Here is a 13,161-nt window from a genome sequence, read left to right on the forward strand (position 1 = left end):
GTGCAATAGTACATTTCGATGCTAGTGCGGAAAGTATGTCATGTAATTTAAATATACGATACACAAATAATCGTAAATAACGATACTTAGGTAATAATAGTATAATATTTTATATATGCAATTGTTTCTGTCTTATAGAACATGCATAAAAAATACTTGTTGTTTTTCTTATTTTTTCGCAACTGTATTAAAAAAACGTCGTTCGCTACACGTGCGGAAATGTCATTCTTCACTCGTCCCGAGTCTTGCCAGTCGCCTACGGCTCGTGGCAAGATATCTCGGTACTTGTGAAGTAATGACATACTTTCCGCACTAGCATCGAAATGTACTATTCCATAAAACATTTGAAAATGAATAAGACCAAGTTCGATTAGGAATAAAAATTATTTTTCATTATAGAAACTAGTTATTTATCTGTACAGTGAATTACAAAAAATCGTTTACAGATGAAATAAAAAGTGACGTCACGTAGTTTGTGACCCCCCCCCCCCCTTATCGTTGTGATAGCATGTCACTTTTATTGAACCTTCCCACCCCCTAAGGTAAAGTAAGGTAAGGTAGGTAAGGTAAAGGTAATAGATGGCGACTACTTTCTTTATTTAATTAAAATTAAAAAGAAAGTAAGCATGTAAAATAGAAAATATATTAGTGTCTAAATTGCTTGAGTTAGATACTTATTTAATTATACTAAGATTAAAATAATATATTTTATAATAATTATCAAAAAAATAAATTAAAACTGTTAGCACACTACTTTTCATTTCAAATACGAGGAAAATGAAATACATGTGTTTTTTTTATCTTCTTTATAATTTTGATCTATCTTTATAATTTTCATGACGACCGGTTTGGCCTAGTGGGTAGTGACCCTGCCTACGAAGCTGATAGTCCCGGGTTCAAATCCTGGTAAGGACATTTATTGGTGTGATGAGCATGGATATTTGTTCCTGAGTCATGGGTGTTTTCTATGTATTTATATATTTATAAATATTTTGTATATTATATATATCGTTGTCTAAGTACCCTCAACACAAGCCTTGTTGAGCTTACTGTGGGACTTAGTCAATTTGTGTAATAATGTCCTATAATATTTCTTTTTTTTACGAGTAAGTATAAACTTTTATAGTATTTTTTGAACTTTCAATTAACAATAAGGTACAAAATATCGGTATTTATGGAATGGGGAGTTAAATCTTAGAATGGAAAATGTCCATTTCAAACAAAACTTTTATTGCACATCGTAAAAAAAATTACAAAAATCGTACTTTAAAAGTAAAATGCTCTAGTGCAGAAACGTACCACTTTCTGGCTTTCTGCACACTTTTTAGAAGAACAATGACCCTTTTTCAGAACATGAGAAATGAAAAATATTTGTACACTGTCACACATAAATAAATAAATATTATAGGACATTAGTACACAAATTGACTAAGTCCCACAGTAAGCTCAATAAGGCTTGTGTTGAGGGTACTTAGACAACGATATATATAATATATAAATATTTATAAATACTTAAATACATGGAAAACACCCATGACTCGGGAACAAATATCCATGCTCATCACACGAATAAATGCCCTTACCAGGATTTGAACCTGGGACAATCGGCTTCGTAGACTTCGTCACTACCCACTAGGCCAAACTGGTCGTCAAACACATAAAAAATCGTTACAATGTTCGCATTAACAATGTATTTAAGACACTTTATTTATCTAACTTTCATGATATGTAATTTCACTTTAGTATTTTTATGTAGTAGCTAACGTATTTACAATGTAGTATAAAATATACGAGTACTAGTTATTCGATAGCGTGACGTGAAGTACGTTACGTAAAGTCTCATTTTGTATGGGATTGAGTTTCCAAAACGTCCCGCTTGGCGCGCTGTTTCTAAATCCCATACAGAGACTTGACGCAAACGCGTACGTCACGTTAAGCTATCGAATAAATTTACACAGGGGGTTCTGATTTACACTTTCTCTACTTAACTTATGTCACATAATAAATATAAACTTAAAAGTCGAATTAAAACTGAGTTCATAAGAGTGTCATAATTAAAAATGTCATTTAATAAAATAAGATATTTATAACGGTTAAAACTAAGAGAAATGTCAATAATATTGAATGAATCTCAATCTGTAATAATATCATTTAGTCGCCTACAGATCAAAACTTGTCAAAAAAATAAAGGTTCAAAATCTATGAAATGACCTTTTTATATAGGTAGTATTATATAATATACACCGTGGGTTGGTAAAACTCGACAGGTTTGAAAGGTGTATTCTTGACCGCATTTAGAGACTAAAATGTCATACAAAATTTTCCGAAATCGGTCTTGTTTTAGATAGTGACAATTCTTGTGAATATTTGTTTCTGTAATAACTTAATGAAAAACACCTTTACAGTACATATGGGGCTACTTTATAGCACTAGTGCGAAAAGTAGCATATTACGTTACTGTGTCGAACATTTAAAGGGCCATATGTACTGTAAAACGTTGTACGATACATGTGCGAATAGGTAATTCGCAACTCGTGTCGATTTAAAACACTCCCTTCGGTCGTGTTTTAATTTATCGCCACTCGTTTCTTATTTCCTATTTTTCGCACTTGTATCGTAATGTACTATTTTGGCTGCGGCGCTGCCACTGTGTGACTTGATTTAAACATACTGACAGACAGTAAGATTTTGAAGGAAATTCGCAATCTTTACCTGTAAATAATAAAAAAACTTTACTTATTCGTTGCAATGCCTTTTTTGCGCCAAGATGCAAAAAGAAATAACGTGACGTTTGCAGAAAACGCAAAACAAAAATTTCGTCAAAAAATTGCCGACTCACCAAAACTCATATATATTTTTATGATCCTTATGACCTCAGGTATGCGTGGCTCAAATCTGTCGGATTTGATCCGCCCACGGTATATATGTGGGCAGCTAAAACATAAGTTATTAAAACTGAATACAGTTAATGTCAAAGCATAGGTTTATATATACTTCTTAATTCCCTTAATCTCGTTGGACCTGCGTTTCTACCCATTTGAATAATTAATTTCGCCTAAAGATGTGTCAAGTCTAAGAAAAAAATCTGTCCCCGACTTAGCATTGTCAGAACTAAATTGATCAGGCGTCTAATACCCAAAAGAATTACGAAATAATATTAGGATCCAAACAGCAGATGTAGATACATAAGTCAAATTCTAAGCATAAATTTGTCCTAGACAGTGTTGGCCGAATGTTATTTAGAATTGATCATATTGAAAATTAACCATTCCAAATTGAACTGTAAACGGTAACCGTCCGTTACGATTTATGGTTCAATATATAATGGTTTCTTTTCAATATGGTCAATTCTAATTAACGTTCAGCCAACACTGGTCCTAGATTTAACACATCTAAGGCAATCAATGATATTTGCCTAAGCTCTCGTTTCGATATGTAAAACTTATGTCCTATATTTACAGAGCCGTGGAGGTGACTGGCTTCAGTCCCCTCACCAGTATCGTCGGGGAGAGCTCTTTAGTGAATTCGTCTAGAACCTGCAAAAAGTATTATAAATTTAATTAAAAATAATCACAGTTTAAGACAGCAGAATAATTTTCATGTTTCTGCCCCATCATAGTAAATAAATAAATATTATAGGACATTATTACACAAATTGACTAAGTCCCACAGTAAGCTCAATAAGGCTTGTGTTGAGGGTACTTAGACAACGATATATATAATATATAAATATTTATAAATACTTAAATACATAGAAAACACCCATGACTCAGGAACAAATATCCATGCTCATCACACGAATAAATGCCCTTACCAGGATTTGAACCCGGGACCATCGGCTTCGTAGGCAGGGTCACTACCCACTAGGCCAAAGTGGTCGTCGAATTAATGAATTAGTAGAAACGAAATAATGAATTAGTTGTATTTTTTTGAGAAACTCTTAGTAGTTTTATTTTAATGTCTTTTGTACGTGTTCCCTTTAGATTTTAAGTTCTGACATATTTTAATTTAAAGATTATTGTATCTAATAGCGAAATAAATATTATTTTTGCAAATAAGGGTAAAAGGAATGCTAGTGTAATTCGCTACGCTCATGGTACAATTTTGGAATCCTTCGCGTGCTCGGGTGACAATATTAGCACGAGCGGTTAAACAACTTTGCCCCCTTGTAAAACAAATCAACTATTTTTCATCACACTTGCTCGAAAAAGATCTTATTTCATGCAGGTGTACCGAATGACAAAGGCTTATATTGTTCCCACGGGAGTTCTGAATTGTGAAAATAAAGCTATAACTTCCTAGGGAATTATTGCTTTTTTTTATTATGTCACTAATTCATACAAACTAAGTAGCGTTAACGAGTATTACTTTTAAAATACTGACGTTTATAATTTAATATTTTTGTTTATGTTTAAAATTACTTAATTTGATTTATTTAACAGCCGTTTAAAATATTTTTACACTATTTTCAATCGTGGCTGAATGCCGAATAGGTCTGTTCCTTCGATGCCTAACCTGTCGAGAAATTACAAAATGGCGGCCGAATGTTTGATATGTCACCGTATTTAAGAATTATTCCGCTTAAAATTTAGTTTTTTCTTCTAAAGTGTGATGACAAACATTGTGTGTAACTCCGGGGGTAAGAATATTGCAAACTCGGGTCTTTAATTACCACCCTACTGTCCAAAATTTCACTTACCCCCCTCGTTGCACAATGTAGTATTTAGTACGGCAATAATAAATAAATATCAATCATTTATTTATTTGCAAAAATACAGTAACATAAGGTGTTGGGACTATTCAGGTACAATGTGTATTTTGCTTGCAAGCAAGCATGCAAATATAATGTGTCAAATCTAAACATTGAAAAATAACAAAATTGAAATTAAGACATTAGCATAAATAGTTAGAGAATCAGAAAAATTAGGAATAAAGTCAGTCAGTCGCCATAGAATAATAAAAATAATCAGTAAAAATCAAGAGAAAATATATAATACCTGCAAATATTGTCCGCACACGGTTTGGTCGGCGTCGCCGAGGCGCGGCGGCGCGGGCAGCTGCAGGAACGTGACCGCCGTCTCGCCGCCGCTGCGGCTCCGGATTATACTGTTCACCCTGTTCATTATTCAAAAACAATGAAAAACCGGCTCGAACCGAGTCAGACTCGCGCACTGAGGGTTCCGTACAAACCTGTAGGTATATAAGTAAAAGTTCACCCATCACGACAACAGTCATATCAATTATTAGAAATATTTTTATTATATTATGTTATTAAATTTTACGGTTTTCGCAATTTTTCCTTTATCCGTGCTATAAGACGTTGCTTCGTACCAAATTTCAAGATTCTGAGTTCACGGGAAGTACCCTGTAGGTTTTGATTCCCTTGCGAGTGTCGAAAATTTGCGGCATAAACGGCTGTATCTTTTGATTTAGAAGTTTGATTTATTCACAGCTCCAAGGGATATAAATATATATATATATGGTTTGATATAAATTCCAGGTTAATACCTCCACGTGTTCCTGAGAAAAGGGATCTTGACAGACAGACAGACGAACGGACAACAAAGTGATCCTATAAGGGTTTCGTTTTTTCCTTTCGAGGTTCGGCGCTGGTGGCCTAGCGGTAAGAGCGTGCGACTTGCAATCCGGAAGTCATGGGTTCAAACCCCGGCTCGTACCAATGAGTTTTTCGGAACTTGTGTACAAAATATCATTTGATATTTACCAGTCGCTTTTCGGTGAAGGAAAACATCGTGAGGAAACCGGACTAATTCCAACAATGCCTAGTTTACCCTCTGGGTTGGAAGGTCAGATGGCAGTCGCTTTCGTAAAAACTAGAGCCTACGCCAAATCTTGGGATCAGTTGTCAAGCGGACCCCAGGCTCCCATTAGCCGTGGCAAAATGCCGGGACAACGCGAGGAAGAAGAAGAGTTGGGAACCCTAAAAATGGATCCGGATACGTCCTGGACCCGGGTATCCAAAAGAGAGGTATAGGCACTTTGAAAGTCATCTCGCTTTATGTGGTAGGGTACAGCTCAGCGGATGTCGTTCCAGATTCATACTCTGTATCTTTAGGTATTTAAATAAAAATAAACAAAATACTCCTCAAATGGCTCCTTAAGCCAGTTGGGAGTAGATTGAAACATTACATGATCAAATAATGTAGGTTGACGTCAGGTTCAGTGACAGATCCAGGCGGTTTTGTATTTGGTTGGTTAACCCATAAGTGTTATAATTACCTGAAAAATTTACAAATTATTTGTTTACTTTTATTTATAGACAATCGGTTTGGCCTAGTGGGTAGTGACCCTGCCTACGAAACTGATGGTCCCGGGTTCAAATCCTGGTAAGGGCATTTATTCGTGTGATGAGCATGGATATTTGTTCCCGAGTCATGGGTGTTTTCTATGTATTTAAGTATTTATAAATATTTATATATTATATATATCGTTGTCTAAGTACCCTCAACACAAGCCTTATTGAGCTTACTGTGGGACTTAGTCAGTTGTGTACTAATGTCCTATAATATTTATTTATTTATTATTATTTAAATACCTAAAGACACAGAGTATAGCACCAGTCTCATTTTTGTATCAGATGACGTAAATTTCACTTTTTTTGTAACCGGACTTGGTACTTTTTTTGTGCTATCGGCCAATTCTAATTTATTTAAAAAAAATTCCAAACTTAGCATCACTTTTATGAATTGTTGCCATGGGTCATGTAACTCCTCTGGAGTTGCAGGCGTACATAGGCTACGGCTACTGCTTACCATCAGGCGGGCCGTATGCTTGTTTGCCACCGACGTAGTATAAAAAAGAGATAAAGATAGTTTATTATTCAATTTAGTCAAATAAAGCTACACCGTCTCTAACCCTACACCTCTGATCCGAGAAGATTTAAATCCCCCCACAATTGGAGGAGGGTATCCCAATATGGACCGGCAAGAAACTCGGCGGGACACATCTTTTCAAAATCTTATCATTAACATGCATTAAATATGAAAACAAAAATACAATTTAGATTACTATAGAAATCATGCAATTACATACAGTAGCTACTTTTTTTTATAGAAATTCATATCAAATCATACAAATACGGAGCTCTTTCAGAAAACATTTTTTTTTTATACTACGTCGGTGGCAAACAAGCATACGGCCCGCCTGATGGTAAGCAGTATCCGTAGCCTATGTACGCCTGCAACTCCAGAGGAGTTACATGCGCGTTGCCGACCCTAACCCCCTCCCGCCCCTCGTTGAGCTCTACACATAAACATATCGAATTCATACAAAAGGAAAATAAAATTAATAAAGAAATGAAAATGAGAGAGAGTGTTAGCGACAGACTTACTTGTGCAGGTAAGTAAGAGGTACCCTCTGGTAGATGGAGTGGTCCGAGTTGTCGGACATCCAGCGGCTCGTCTCGTCCGGCGCCGGCCACTCCGATACCTGCAGACATGGTTCATTTTATAGGGACCGTGCGCGTTGGAGGGTCTGCCATCTTGTGGCCTGAATCGGAACCATAAACAGGCACATTTACACGTCAAGTGTTTTCTTGTGCATAGTAGGTTCTGCCATCTTGTGGGCTACATCGGAACAAAAAACATCACATTTACGCCTCGCGCCAAAAATCTGACGGCTCCTGTGCTGCCTCCTACAGTTCATGCACGCTCCCTATACGTCTACTGTTTAACTAAAGATAATTGATTGTGATAGAGAGGTAGTCTAAGAAATAAAACCGGACAAGTGCGAGTTCGTTTTACTCGCGCACCGAGGGTTCCGTACAAACTTTGAATGTTACTATAAGGTGATCCTAGGGGCTGGCTCATTTCTAGGCCAAAGAATAGCCATAGCTATTCAGCGTGGGAATGTGGGCAGCCTTATGGGCACCCTTCCGCAGGGGTCAGATCTAGGGGACCTAAGATAGGTGAATTTATATATTTATATATATATATTTAGTTCATAGTTAATTTTAGTAGTGTTTATTATATGTTTTGTTTTAGTACTTGTTAATAATAAATAGTTCAATTGTTTTTTAGGTAAATACAATTCTATAAAGATGAAAGAATATTGATCAGAAGTACCTATACTAAGTACAATGGTGTACAGCGCCATCTATCGGCAAATTGTCTAATTTACGCGATGTAATGCATAGGGTAATATTCAAAATTACAAAGTTAAGTTACGCATGCGCGCATGGGTGTGCGCCTGTGTGTTTGTCTGTGTGTGTCTGTCTGTGTGTGTGTGTGTGTGTTTGTGTGTGCGTATGTTTGTGTGTCTGTCTGTGTGTACTGACCACATGCGCCGTGGCGTTAATACGCAGCAGTCGCAGGAGATGCTGCAGGCGCTCCTGCACAGGCCTGCCCGGCGCCAGGTTCGCTATGCTGGGGTCCAGGGACGCGTCTTCGCTTACTGGTAACGTTCTACCCGCTTCTGAAACAATTATTATATACTGAAATAAATGTCATATACTAAGAAAAACTGACCAAGTGATAAGGTGGTAAGGTGGCCTTGGTTACTTTTTCTTAATATATGACATTTATTTCAGTTTATAATTTATATAGTAGTGTTTCTACTTGAAATAAAAATAAATTAAAATATTTTCTGAAAATAACTTAATTGGTTCTCATAATTCTAATAGTAAATATTATTAAGGACCCGGGTACGTCCTTGAACTACGTCCAAAAGAGAGGTATGGGTATTGTGAATGTCATCTCGCTTTGTGTGGTAGGGCACAGCCAGTGGATGCCATTCCAGATCTAGAGCGGAGCCCAACTGGGGAAGTACCTCCACCTTACAGAAAACCGCAGCCAAATAACACTTGACCCTACTCATAGTGTTGTGTTCCTGCCGGTGAGTAAGGTTGCCAGAGCTCAACGAGGGGGGGCGGGTTTAGGGTCGGCAACGCGCATGTAACTCCTCTGGAGTTGCAGGCGTACATAGGCTACGGAGGCCGCTTACCATCAGGCGGGCCGTATGCTTGCTTGCCACTGACGTAGTATAAAAAAAAAAAAAGTTAAAATAAGTTTATTTTGTTGACCGGTCCGGCCTTGCCTCTCGTTCCACATATGTTTCCGATGGGAGACACTCACCGAGCACGCCCTGCTCGGGCTCGGGCTTGGCGAACACGCGCAGCGCCAGGCGCCGCCAGCCGCGCGCCGAGCGCACGACGGCGCTGAGCTGCAGCGCGAACAGCGCGCGCACCGTGAAGCAGCCGTGCGCGGCCAGCGGCTCCACGAGCCACACGTCTATGTATTTCAGCGCGGCTGACTTCCTGTCCAAAATTATTTATTATTAATTAAGTGGCATTTATCTTTTAATTACGCTCGTTTTTAAGGTAACTATAATTTTTTTTTTCTATTTTTTTTTACTATGAATCATGATTTCATTGTTATTATGTCAATAATTATTAATTATTTATTATTCTTATTATGTTTGGATTTGATTTGATTTTATGTACTTACTAACCCGATGGTACTAACAATGTCTTATGGAATTCTGATGGTTCTGAAATATTTTCTTTTTTAAATAATATAACATGTGTATGTGTCGAAACACTGATTGTAGTAATTTGTGACTATAGGAACCGTGCGCGTTGGAGGGTCTACCATCTTGTGGCCTGAATCGGAATCATAAATATGTACATTTACACGTCACGTGTTTTCTTGTGCATAGTAGGTTCTGCCATCTTGTGGGCTACATCGGAACAATAAACATCACATTTACGCCTCGCGCCAGAAATCTGACGGCTCCTGTGCTGCCCTCCTACAGTTCATGCACGCTCCCTATAATATAAGTTAATTAAACAGTGACGTTTGTTAAGTGAAAATATTGACATATTACAGACACTAGATATATGAAGTGATTTGATTATTTTATTGACACTAAGTACACAAACACTTATTCAGAGGCGCTGAGTTTGTTGCTTATCGATCTTTTGATATTCCAATGTGTGAATTTGATTAACGTTTCGTTAAACAGAAGTTCTTGTTGACGCTCAGCACGTCAACGACGACCCTCACGTATTAATGAGCGCTGAGTTTGACAGCTTACCGTTCAACAGCCGCAATGTCTAGTTTATGGAAATGCCTGCACAGCCCGACGTTCTTGTTGACGCTGAGAGCGTCAGCGACGACCCTCACGCATTCATGAGCGCTGAGTTTGACAGCTTACCGTTCAACAGCCGCCATGTCCAGCTTATGGAAGTGCCTGCACAGCCCGACGTTCTTGTTGACGCTGAGAACGTCAGCGACGACCCTCACGTATTCATGAGCGCTGAGTTTCGAGTCAGCGCCGCGGAGGGGGAACACGTCGCCGGTTTCGGTGTCGAACTGCTCCGTCTTGTAGGGGGAGTTGGGACTGGAATAAAGAGATTACTTTTAATTTATAGTTGTAGAATAAAATATTTGTGATATAATCAGCAGATTAAAGGACCTTAATTACATTTAAATTTAGAAACGTCTCTGAGAAAGAAAGGCTTTATTTGGGGTTTATTCTAATATCAGTCGAGAAGACGTTTTATGCATTTATGAGTCATGGATGTTTTCTATGTATTTAAGTATTTGTATATTATATATATCGTTGTCTGAGTTTTTTTATGATAGAGGAGGCAAACGAGCAGACGGATCACCTGATGATAAGCGATTACCGCCGCCCATGGACACCTGCAACACCAGAGGGGTTGTAGTACCCACAACACAAGCCTTCTTGAGCTTACCGTAGGACTTAGTTCATTTTTTTAGTCAATTTGTGTAAGAATGTCCCTATAATATTTATTTGTAATTATGAATTTATTAGCACGTACTCCCTGAAGAAGTCCCTCGGCGGCGCCTGGTCGCGGAAGCCCAGCAGCACGGTGTCGGGCTTCATGGCGCCGAGCCCCGCCAGGCGCGCCAGCTGCGCGGCGCCGCTGCGCACGGACGGAGCCAGGCACAGCTCTACGAATGCTTTCACCTGGAACAAACAGTATTACTGCAGAGGTCGTGAAGTAACGGATTGCAGGACGAGATTGCGGTAGACGACCGAGTCGTAGACGAGGCCGGATAAAGCGAGTCCTGCAATCCCTGTTCCGGCCAAGGATTGTATAGTTCTTTTCTCAAATGAACTTGACATTTGAAAAAGCTATCCGAGCACCATGTTTAACCGGTTATAAATATAGTACAGTCAGCGTCAAATACTTCGTAGCAGTCAAAGTGGCCAAATAGTTCGGTACACCATACTAAATAGATAGATAGATAGATATATAAATCATTTATTTGGCAGCTGCAAAAACACACAATATATAGTTTAAATCATCATAAAGAACACAAATTATTACAGGAACAAAATAAAAATAGCACAAAAGAAAATTGAGACAACAAAATAGGCATAATTAATAAACAATAAAATAAAATAAAAGTACCTACCTACATACTGTGTGCGTTGCAGCAGGACAAAAGGGTCACGGCTCAGTGATACTCTTCACTCTTTCGAGTAAAGCACTGGTTTTCTGCCGGAACCCAGGTCACAGCAGATGTATAAAATGAGGGTATGTGTGTGTTACATGTTTATAATATATAAGTCGTATGTGATAATAAATAAGTCAGCAAGGGTGTGAACAGTGTGTACAGTGTGTCTGCCTGCCATCTCCACCATGTTAGATTCTGAAATCTGCGACCAAAAAGCCGTATGGAATACCAGCGGTTTGTTTATCGAGGAGGATCTTTCTAAAAAACTATGTTTAAATGATTTTTTGGTCTTCAGCTCTCTCAAAGGCGGGGGTATATCATTCCAGCATTTGGTCGCAAGATAACGGAAACAACCGGTAAAGGCAATTGTCCTATGAGGATGTACTTCTAAAAGGCAACGTCGAGTAGATCTTGTGCCGTGTCGAGTGTGAAAAGAAGAAATATTAATTTTCGAGTGAAGATACATGGGTGACTTGCAATTTATAACACCGAAGAGAAGACAGGCAAGGTGTAAATGTCTGCGTGATACCATATTCAAAGTCGAAGACTTGTTCAAAAACGGCGTGATATGGCTCCTTGGAGGAATTGTGTAGCAATATATATATGGTGTACGAATGTAATAAATATATGGTGTACCGAACTATTTGGCTACTTTGACTGCTACGAAGTATTTGACGCTGACTGTACCATAGGTTTTGTTTTTTTTTTTTAATTTTGCAAGTATGCTTACAGAGAGAATGGTCGCTGAATATTTCCTTTATCAGTCTAATCTTAGTGAGCAAATTTAAAAAGTTAGAGCAGCGTACAATAATGTTCGCTTCATACTAACTCCCTACATTACTTCTTGGCCTAGATCAAGAAGTAATGTAGAAAGCCATAAATGAACAACTTCATGTCTTCATTAACGCATACATTTTGGAGTATGTTTGAGAAAGAGTATTTTTTTATTCGTCAACTGTAATGATTGTATTAAGATTTCGTATACCGAACTATAATTGCGTACTTTTCATGTATGGGCTCCCAACTCAACTGTAATATTCATTTCGATACGCTGTAGTCAATTATATTAAAAAAAATGATCAATCACGTGCCGCCGCGCTCCCATAGAACGGTGTTTATGTTTTGTGTATTACATTTTTGTCTACTGAAATACTTACTAATTTTCATTATACATATATTAAAAAAGTATTATTTTAGTCGACTCGTAGAAAATACTAGTTTATGTAACTGCTACATAATGAAATGCATTAAAATACGCGTGTGGCATTATGTACCAGTCACATAAACTACTAGTGTATAATAGTGATATAATCAAGCTGTCCAAACTCGACTAAAATGCTCTCTATTATATCACGATTGTACAAAATATTGTTTATTTAGAATAGAATAGAATAGAAGAAGCTTTATTCAAAAACGTTTAATTTAAACTTAACTAATAGCACTGACATGGTATCGTATTATTGAGGACCGCTTTGGCCTAGTAGGTAGTGACCCTGCCTACGAAGCCGATGGTCCCGGGTTCAAATCCTGATAAGGGCATTTATTCGCGTGATGAGCATGGATATATGTTCCTGAGTCATGGGTGTTTTCTATGTATTTAAGTATTTATAAATATTTATATATTATATATATCGTTGTCTAAGTACCCTCAACACAAGCCTTATTGAGCTTACTGTGGGACTTAGTCAATTTGTGTAATAATGTCCTATAATAT

General features: G+C 37.8%; 1 protein-coding gene across 1 annotated transcript in view; it reads right to left on the reverse strand.

Annotated features, from left to right (window-relative positions):
* Positions 1–3,218: 3,218 nt before the first annotated feature.
* LOC133530607 (solute carrier family 12 member 9) overlaps positions 3,219–13,161 on the reverse strand; it is a 39,889-nt gene continuing 29,946 nt past the window's right edge. The window contains exons 14-20 of the mRNA XM_061868592.1: positions 10,805–10,953; positions 10,174–10,359; positions 9,093–9,274; positions 8,297–8,433; positions 7,352–7,449; positions 4,998–5,115; positions 3,219–3,536 (exon numbers count right to left, since the gene is read on the reverse strand). Coding sequence (XP_061724576.1) covers positions 3,456–3,536; positions 4,998–5,115; positions 7,352–7,449; positions 8,297–8,433; positions 9,093–9,274; positions 10,174–10,359; positions 10,805–10,953 — 951 coding nt within the window. The 3' untranslated portion in view covers positions 3,219–3,455. The remainder of the gene's footprint in view (positions 3,537–4,997; positions 5,116–7,351; positions 7,450–8,296; positions 8,434–9,092; positions 9,275–10,173; positions 10,360–10,804; positions 10,954–13,161) is intronic.

This window comes from Cydia pomonella, chromosome 23, assembly GCF_033807575.1.
Source record: "Cydia pomonella isolate Wapato2018A chromosome 23, ilCydPomo1, whole genome shotgun sequence".
Taxonomy (NCBI): domain Eukaryota; kingdom Metazoa; phylum Arthropoda; class Insecta; order Lepidoptera; family Tortricidae; genus Cydia; species Cydia pomonella.